Source organism: Pristiophorus japonicus, chromosome 1 (genome assembly GCF_044704955.1).
Source record: "Pristiophorus japonicus isolate sPriJap1 chromosome 1, sPriJap1.hap1, whole genome shotgun sequence".
Classification (NCBI taxonomy): Eukaryota; Metazoa; Chordata; class Chondrichthyes; family Pristiophoridae; genus Pristiophorus; species Pristiophorus japonicus.
In genome coordinates, this window is record NC_091977.1 from 469798874 (window position 1) to 469808931 (window position 10058).

Consider the following 10058-nt stretch of genomic DNA (forward strand, 5'->3'; position numbering starts at 1 on the left):
TGAAGGCTCACTGCAGACTCGCCTATCCCGAGTCCTGCTTAGCTACTGCACAAGACCCCACTCGCTCACTGGGATCCCACCTGCTGAACTGCTCATGAAAAGAGCACTTAAGACAAGGCTCTCGTTAATTCACCTTGATCTGCATGAATAGGTAGAGAGCAGGCGGCTTCAACAAAGTGCATACTATGATACCGCAAATGTGTCATGCGAGATTGAAATCAATGATCCTGTATTTGTATTAAATTATGGACAAGGTCCCAAGTGGCTTCCCGGCACTGTCGTGGCCAAAGAGGGGAGCAGGGTGTTTCGGGTCAAACTTTCAAATGGACTCATTCACCGGAAACACTTGGACCAAATCAAACTTAGATTCACGGACTATCCTGAGCAACCCACCTTGGACCCTACCTTTTTTGATCCCCCAACATACACACTAGTGGCAACTGGCACCACGGTTGACCACAAAGCAGAACCCATCATCCATAGCAGCCCAGCGAGGGCCCAACAAATGATTCAACAATACCAGCTTTCACACCGAGACGAGAAGGGCTTCAGATCAACTCACATTGTAAATAGTTACACTATTGACTTTTTCGCGGGGGGAGTGTTGTTTCTGTGGACTTGTATTTACTCTGTACAGCCACCAGAAGGCTCTTCCCCTGGAGTTCCAAGGTATCCCATAATACCTTGGGAGTACAGTATTTAAGGAGGCTTCACAGGTTGGAGAGGCATTCTGGAAACCTGCAATAAAAGACTACGGTCACACTTTACTTTGAGCTCACAGTCTGACTCTTTCTCCATACACAACACTTGGAACATAGAGGGGGAAATGTAATCCCAAATAATGGGTGGGTTGAGGTTGGGTGGGAGGTTAAAGCGTTAAAAAACTGAATCCCAACCCCAGCCCGTCTCCAACCTACTCACTTACAGTTTTAATGGAGGCGGGAAGCAGAGCGGGCAGTCAACCTGCTCCCAGGTGGAGAGTTGCCCATTTAAGTATTATAATGAAGCTGACATACCTCAGATTTAACCACCATTACAAATTTAACTGTAGCTAGTCGGGTTTCTCTGGCTGCGGGGAACCCACCAGCTAAAATAATACGAGGACTGCTGAATCAAGGAGCCAAGTGTATTTCCACTTATCTCTTGGATCCAGCGGCCCTGCCTCACCCACCCATCGTGATTGGATACCACCCCCCCGAGCCCTCCGATTTCCCCCCCCCCTACCCCCAAGGCCTCCTATTCTCCACACAAGGCTGCCGTCCTCCCCCTGCCCGCTCCTCCGATCCCCACCCTGAGGCATCCAATTCCCCCCACCCTCACCCCACGAAGCCCCCGATCCTCCACGAAGGCTCCGATTCCCCCCTCTGGCCCCTGGACTCCCCTCTCCAGTCCCGATGCTCCTCTGGATCCTGAGTCCCAACCACCCTCGCACCAATGCTAGTCCAGCCCCGATCCTCACCCCTGCCGATGTTACTCCAGCCCCAATCCGATGATAGTCCGACCCTGATCCTCCACCACCCCGATGCTCCTCCGACCAAACCCTCCCTCCCCCCTGCCCAATGCTCTTCCGGCCGGCCACGATTCTCTCTCCCCCTTCCCGATGCTCCTCGGTTGGCCCCGATACTCCTCCCCACAATGTTCCTCAGGCTGGCTCCGATCCTCTCCCGCCCCCCCACTTCCCCCTGATGCTACTCCAGCCAGCTCCAATCACCCAATCCCTCCCTTCTCTCTGCGGCCTCGTTCTGCAGGCCTTCCTGGCCGCAGCCAGCCAGTCTCTCCATTTGGCTGCTGCAGGTGGGAAACAGAGCTTTGAAATGCTAATCAGGCCCTGCTGATAAATTCGGCAAGGCCTGCGGGTTTCCCGACCGCTTTCTAGCCCCTCCTAACCCGCCTCCAGATTTAAATTCTGGTCATAGGAACAGAAGTAGGCATTTTCAGCCCCTTGAGTCTGTTCTGCCTTTCGATTAGATCTTGGCTTATCTTTATCTTAACTCCATTTACCTGCCTTGGTCCCATATTCCTTAATACCCTTACCTAAAAAAAAATCTATTAATCTCAGTTTTGAAATTATCAATTGATCGAACCTCAACAACTTTTTTGAGAATTCCAGATTACTCTATTTATCTACTTGTCATTTACACTATGGCATGGTGCAGGTTTTTTTTATCCATTGGAATGAATTGACAAATCACATTTATTTATTTTTAAATATGTAAGCCATGCTTCCCTGATGGCACTGTTGGTACAGGCAACATTTTACCGAGTCATAGAGTGGAAAGTCCCAGATTTTGTTTACGGATTATACTGACTAAAACTGATTCAAGCCAGAGTTGCAGTAGGGACACTCAAATCGTCTTTACTGAAAATATGGCTATAGGGATTGGTTCACCATGGAACTAAATTGTACATTCAAATGTATTTCTCCTCCAACTCACAGTGGTTTTATTATTTATGCCACGTATTTATAGAGTAACGTGTTATATAAGCTTTGTCATTCTATAAATATGTCATAAATAATAAAATCACTCTGGGTTGGAGATGTGAATTTAAATCATTCAATAAATGCTCTTAAAAAGACAATGAACATGCCAAAAGATTTACAGATCTTTGGGCTTTCCTGCAGTAGATCATCTTGTCCTTGGTTTAGGTCGGATTCTTCATATATTGCTTAAGATAAGATCACCCTCACTGCAGTGCTCCAAACCTTTACAGCTTGAAGGATGGTAATTATAAAGAAGACAACAAAAGCATTTCCCCAGAAGCTATCCTTTTCCATGATCTTCATTTACAAATTGATTCTGCAGCACAGGATTACCAGATGATTAAATTGCTTACATTGCCCAGCTATGCCACATAAAGGTCAATGCAGCCCCTTGGCCAATTCATAGAACACCACACCTTACAATGCACATATACATCGTAGCTTAATTATATTAAAAGGCCCAGAAAGCAGCATGGGTGTTGTCACTGAAATGAAGAACATGAAGGTATACCCACTGCTCTGCAATATTCTTTTTCAATCTGAACAAAAACCTTCATCTGCAGTATGTTGAATGACCTACATACTTCCTTCAATCAAAGACAGCGTCAGAGAGGACAAGAACATATGGTGAAGGCTTCACATCATTAAAAGGAATATTAGTGAAAAAAAATGTAATCAATGTTAAATATCCAACTGGATCTCCCATGTGGAGTTGTCAACTCTCCAGGTATGCCCTGGAATCTCCAGGAATGCCCTGGAATCTCCAGGAATTAAAGATTAATCACCCGGACACTGCTGCGAGCAACCCAGGAGGAAAATCATAGGCATTTTAAAAAGTTTTTTTTTCATTTTCTTTGAACATTTTCATTTCGTTAGTTATGAAATTATTAGAGATGGGGGAAAAAGGCTGTTTGACTGGGCAGAGCAGTTGCAAGCAAGAGGTCATGTGATAAAAGCCTCCAGGAATACGTCCAACTAGAGTTGGCAACCCTGCTCCCATGGCATTGCTTACAAGTAGTCCGAGACTTGGTGTGTGGCTTCTGACCTTTACCGTGTCTTGCTGCAGACTAAATGTGACAGCTGTTTACCCATCACTGCAATACAGCACTTTTACTGAAGGAATGTATCACATCACTGACTCAAGGTAGAAATATTACACACATTATTGATAGCAGATTTGTTCTTTCCTGGTGTGTAACGGCCACCCCACGTTAAATCCACGCACAGGCATCTTCCACCCTTTAATACGTAGTTCAGGACCTGGAATATCAGGTCCCTCATTAAAACACCTGTGAACTCATCCCTTTTTGGTGTGGAAGTGGGTCATCCTAGCTACGAGGGACTGCCTAATACTAACACAAATCTTTTATTCCCAATTATTTACTTTACATTTATATTGTTGCTGTATCTCCCACAGTGGATTTCTTATTCTTGCTGAAGCAGTTGTTGGTGTAGCACTACAGAGAGTTTTTCTAGTCGACTCTCCAATGATCAGCATTTGAACAGATGGTCCTTCACCATAGTCTGAGTGTCATTGACTTACAATGTTCAAGGTTAGCATCAAACCACTTTGTAAAGACTCTTTAGCTTCAGCACAAACACCAGCTCCCTTTATCAACTCAAATTAAATCTCATCCCAAACAAACGCAGGATTTGTATTTAATCACCTAAACTACATAAAACAGAAAATTACTGATCTTTAACTTTTGATTTTTTTTTTTGCTGTTATTTGTAAATTTGGTGTTGAACACATTGCCGGGTGTTAGTTAGAAATGGAAAACTATAATTCCCAAGATGCATTTCTCTCTAACACATAATTTCTCCACAAGAACTATAACTCCCTGGTCAAGTTCAATCTGATTGCACTATGTCACATAACACTCTATTACTGCCATGTTTCTGGATTTTTTTGCCAATTTGTTTCCATGGAAAGGATGCTTTATTATTTTTAAATAGGCTTTTAACTTAAAGCTTGCTTTAAAGGAATTACTCAGAATAGTCCCATGTGGGATGCACATCAGTAATAAGGCAAAATTTGGTTAATATGTTCATGAGAAGTTTTTTTTTAAAAACGAGGCTAAAATAGAAAAAACTTGTTAGCGTGTCTGGGTGATTCGGAGGACACCTCTCACCCTTTGATTTCTTACCATCGTTGAGTGGGGATAAAGATCTGAGAATAAGAGAGAGTTTGGAAACAGCTGCAAAGGCAGCCAATTTTTATTTTGTTAAAGGAAATGCTGTGAGAGCCTTCACTGATGCAAAGAGTTAAAAAATACTGGAGGATAGTTAGAAGACCTCGGGGCCGAAATTCACCCCCGCAACTCAATTCAAACAGGTCATACCTACTGCTTTTGTTGTTTTGGCCGCTACAATGGATGCGGCGGCCCATCCTGTGAAATTCAGCTCTTTGTCATTTTCTTTCGAGCGGGGCGGAAGTTGGTCATAATGGGGGCGAAAACGAAGTGACCATCACTAGTGGGGTGGACGTGGAAGCGTGACAGAGTCTCCACCGCTGTCAGTTATCAGTACTGGCGCGTCACAACGTCTCTCCTTCTGTTAAAGGGGAGAGCCGCTGCAAGCTCTGCATGTTTTTAAGTTAGGTCCACCAGGGAGTGTTTCGGCCGGGCCAGTGGCCTGGCACCCAAGAGGGGGTGCCAGGCAGCCGGCCCAGCCAAACTCAGGGGCATAAATGTCAGGATGATCTGGCAGTCGGCCAACAAAAAAAATAAAATGGCGTTGCCAGCAGCGCCACCTCTCCTTTAAGGGTGGCCAACCAAGGACAAACAAGCAGTGCACCGACACAAAAAGCTGTTGGGGGCATCGATCGGCGGCCGGAAGACTTTTGGTGCTGAATTTCCCTACCGGGGCAGCTCCGTTGCGTTCCGCGCTCTGATGACATCTTTAGCGATGCATCAGTGGGTGCAGGGCGGAAGTGGGAGGAGCGAGGTGGATCTCCACCGCAGCAAAAAAGCCCTGAGCTGAATTTCTCTAATGACAGACATTCCGTTGCAAGTCAGCGGCCATTCTGCACTGTCCCATGGCTGCCACCCAGAGAACTTATCGGGAGGCCGAATTTCGGCCCCCTCCAATTTAAGTCAAGATGACATACTTAAAGTGGGGTAGTGCGGAAAAAACAAGGTTTGCCTCATATTACAGTTTATTCAATCTCTGTGAAGGCAGACTGAGTAAATACATGTGCAAAAGGCGTGGAGCTCCAGTCCAGGTAACAGGTGTTTCCTTGTTACACCCTTGCGTTATGCAATCATACAAGTACATAAAGGCTTTGCTTTCTGCTATATGTTCCTCATTGGGTTTATTTTGCTGTTTTATTTGTTCACGTTTAGTCAAGTTGATTGATAAATAAGCGGTTATTTGAATTGGTCATAATTTGTTTGCCCGATAAACTTGTGGGATAAGGCAAAGATCATACTATTCAGCATGCAGAAGCCTGCAAATATATTAATGACCCATTTCCTGGAACACAATAAATATACAGGATATACTGAATGTAGAATAGCATATATGATAAAAAAAATATATAAACACTAATAAGAACATGGCTAGGGGAACAAAGCCCTCCCCTACATGAAGTGGTATATGCCTTAAAATTCCAGCCCCTGCAAATAGAAGCAATTCATTCACAGCCATTACGCAACGCAATCCAGGAAGTGGGCATGTTCAATGCAGGGTTGGGCCAAGAACATGGGAACAATTATAATATAATTTTTTTTTTCTTTATTTGTTCCTGTTTCACTTGTGTTTTCTCATGGCTCTCTAATTTTGTTTGTTGACATTGTACTGTCTGAACCTTGAATACACTCATTCTATAATTTAATTTCACCAGTCTCATTATTTTCTCTTCAGATTTTATAGGATCCACCACATGTTCGACCGTTTACTCGATTTATTGGCTAATCTTTACTCTTATGTATACTTTCTATTTCCCTTGTGTTTTCCTGTAACCTGTTAGAACATAAGAAACAGGAGCAGGAGAAGGCCATTTGGGCCCTTGAGCCTGCTCCGCCAGAACCCTTTACTCCCTTATCATTCAAAAATCTGTCTATCTCTACTGTAAATATATTCAATGACCAAGCCACCACAGCTCTCTGGGGTAGAGAATTCCAAAGATTCACGACCCTCACAAAGAAGAAATTCCTCCTCATTTCCGTTTTAAATGGGCGACCCCTTATTCTGAAACAATGCCCCTTAGTTCTAGATTTCCCCATGAGTGAAAACATCCTCTCTGCATCTACCCCATCAAGCCCCTTCAGAATCTTATATATGTTTCAATAAGATCACCTCTCATTCTTTTAAACTCCAATGAGTATAGGCCCAGCCTTTCTTCATAAGACAACCCCTTTATCTCAGGAATCAACCTCGTGAACCTTCTGATACATTTCTTTTTTTTCAATAAGCTACGAACCAGCTACATGGCCACCTTGAAACTGGTAGAGTTTTGATAGTCTGAACGCAATGCTAATTCTGTTCCTTCCTTTTTCTGATACTAATGGTTTAGTTTCTGAAAATTGACTTCAGGGAACTGCACAAAAGGACAAAATCGTTTTCTCTGCAGACATCCCATTAACTAAATTTAACAATTCCAAATGTAGTGGAATCAACAAGTGTTGGAAAAATGGTAATTTATACGACTGCATTGAAATGGCAGACTCAGTCAGGTTTGTCAGCAACATCAGCCTTTAACTTAGCACTGAAAAGAAAGCCATAGGCATTTAGAAGCAATGTTAAATTGCAAATATAGTTTCCACTCTAATTATTAAATCCAATATTGCTTCTTTGAGATAATTTCTTGTCAAATCCTTGAAACGAAAGGAACTCTTTCAAAAATAAAAATGATCAAATCCACAATATTTCCTTCAATACAAGTTATTACTTTAAATAAATTATTCAGAATAACCTGATTGTGGGTTTTTGCAGATTCAAACAAACCCCAAATATCCCATTGGTCGGACTCTTGATAAATGTGATTATCTGATGAGGCATTTTTCCAATAGACCACTGCACCATCTTTATAATTACAGCATATAACTTAAAATTAATTAGTATTAAAAAAATATTAATTTTGATGCTTAAAGCACAACAGGAGCATTGCAGTTTAGTGTTTTAGAAAATCCCTCCAGTTAATCTACATTAGATTGTAAATTTATCCACCTAAAGCGCAACAAAAATTACATGTTTCAGCTCACTCCAGCACTAATTCTGCTATTCAACAGCCACCACTGGAAATTTACAGCAAATCACGGTTGCAGATCCATGAAAGAAGCTTCAAGAAATGGCAAAACATTTCAATACACAAAGGGACACGTGTAGTGCATTAAAATAACTTGCATTTATCAATAATCTGCACTACAATTGGAGCTTGAAGCTTCTCCCTATCTACCAGAACCCCTCATTGTGCAAATATTCACTACTGCTAACAATGCTGTGTGGACCTGACCGAAATACAAATGGGTGAAGAATCATACCCCTACACACATCAGGATATATATTATACTCGCACGCCTTCATTATTTCCTTATTAGTACAGAAAACCAGTTCCTGTGGTAGTCATGCACCAAACCACATATTTCCTTTCCAACTGAATAAACCCATGCAAAATATATTTTAAAGAAAACAAAGAAAAACTGTTGTTTAACTGCCATATTTTATTCAAGACATCAATTCCTGGATAACAGGAACAACAAAGTACTCCGTTACGAAGTATACACTTTATTTTATTGTAGCTAAAATTAAGTGGCTATTAAATAACAGCGATCTTAACCCTACTTCTCCATTAAACCAGGTCCCAAAGCCAGCGGGGTACGACACGTACTGTAAACAGTTCGCGGAATTCCTGGTGTACTGTGTCTAGAGTTCTTGGAATGCGGGCTGGCTCGGTTCAGCTGCCATGTACTATCCAGTCCACTGCTGATAAACGGTTTGGGGATTCAAACATTTGTGGAAACGGTCAGTCAAAACACGGAGTCCAAAGAAAAAAAAAATCAAGGTCAGCCTGATAACGACATTGCGGTGTCAGACTCCTTGAAAAACAAGCACCAGACGGCGTGATTCGTGCTGTAAACATGGTGTATTATATAACCTCAGGTATACCCGTTGAAAAAATGCAATCTTTAGATTGAAGTCAACATCCAAAAGATTACCTTTGTTTTTGGATCGATTAAAAAAAACTCTGTAGCCATAGGACTGGTGCAAAGGTGGATCCCAAATGGTTTTATTAACCTACCTAAGAATACCGTACAGTGCGTTAAGACAAATCATTTTGGGGGAAAAAGACTATTAATTTCACACTAATATTCGGTAGCCCTGTGTCAATTCGCGTGGTGATCGTTTCGATGTTCTCCAAAGTAAGCCACGACCTACACTGTCGGTTTTTTTTTAATTTAAAATGTTTTCTCTTCGTTACTTTCACGAATTGAGAATAAATTCTCACGGGGTGGTGGGGGTTTCCAGCCTGCTTACAGCGTGATCTTCTCGGCGTAGATGTGCGAATAGTGGTGGTCGGCGTGGAGGCGCCGGACTGCCTCTTTGATCAGGTTACCAGACGAGAGGAGCTGCTCGAGCTTTTGCTGAGCTTCGTGTTCCGTCGTGCCGGGGGGCAACCGCATGCTCTCACTCTTGCCGGCCGCCGAGGACCCCGCGTCTCGGGCTCGGCTGGGAACGCTGTAGGGTTTGTTGCGGCTCGGAGCCTTCCAGCGCTCGATACAACACATTCCACACCTGGCTGAACCACGAGGCTCCTGCTGCTGGTAGTGGAAGTAGTGATGATGTTGCTTGTATTGTTGCTGCTGCTGCTGGTGGTGGTTGTGATGCTGCTGTTGCAGCTGCTGCTGCTGCTTCGCCCCGCCGCCACCGCCGGGTATCCGCTGGAACTGTAGCGTCTCCCCAATTTTCGCCACTAAGGCGTCGATCTCCTTCGAGTCGACTGTAACGGCCTGTTCCAGCAGGAGGAAGCTCTCTCTTCGCCGCGGCATGTTATCTCGGCTTTGTTTTCTGAGCTGCTGTTGCTGTTGCGAGCGGTAGTAGTTCTTCCCTCTGTCGTTGTTCTTTTGGTAGCCAATTGAAAACATTAGCTTGCATTTGAAAACATTTTTTTTTTGAGGGGGAAGCGGGGAGGGTTAAAAACAAACTTTTACACCCAATTTTTAAAAAAATTGTGTTAAGTCTACAAAAAAAGGCACTGTGCTGTGAAAGAAAGGTGTTTGCGTTGAGCGAAGCGACACCCGCTGCGCCGAGTCCCGCGCCCACACACACACACACACACCCTTTCAGTTGTAAACAAAGGCTGACGTCACCTCAGAATCGCCCATTCTTAACATGGGAGGGGGAACCAGATCTTACCGCGTGTCTAGAAGGGTAATTCTGTCGTTTGTTTGCTAATTAAATATTTGATCTTAAATAGTAATTGTTTTAATATGTCGTTCGGTTCATCAGAGTTGGTGTTCTGTATGATATTACTTGTAACTGAACAATTTACTCCAGACATCCCCCCCCCCGCTCCTTCATCCTGTCACTGAAGACGTAGTGGATTCGGCTCCACGGAGGAGAATGAATGGCACCC

At 43.5% G+C, this 10058-nt stretch overlaps 1 protein-coding gene across 1 annotated transcript; it reads right to left on the minus strand.

Moving 5' to 3' along the window:
• Positions 1–8684: 8684 nt before the first annotated feature.
• On the minus strand, positions 8685–9745 carry gbp (glycogen synthase kinase binding protein). Its single transcript, XM_070876341.1, has one exon. The coding sequence runs from the start codon at positions 9565–9567 to the stop codon at positions 8956–8958; it is 612 nt and encodes a 203-aa protein (XP_070732442.1). The 5' UTR covers positions 9568–9745; the 3' UTR covers positions 8685–8955.
• Between the last annotated feature and the right edge of the window lie 313 nt (positions 9746–10058).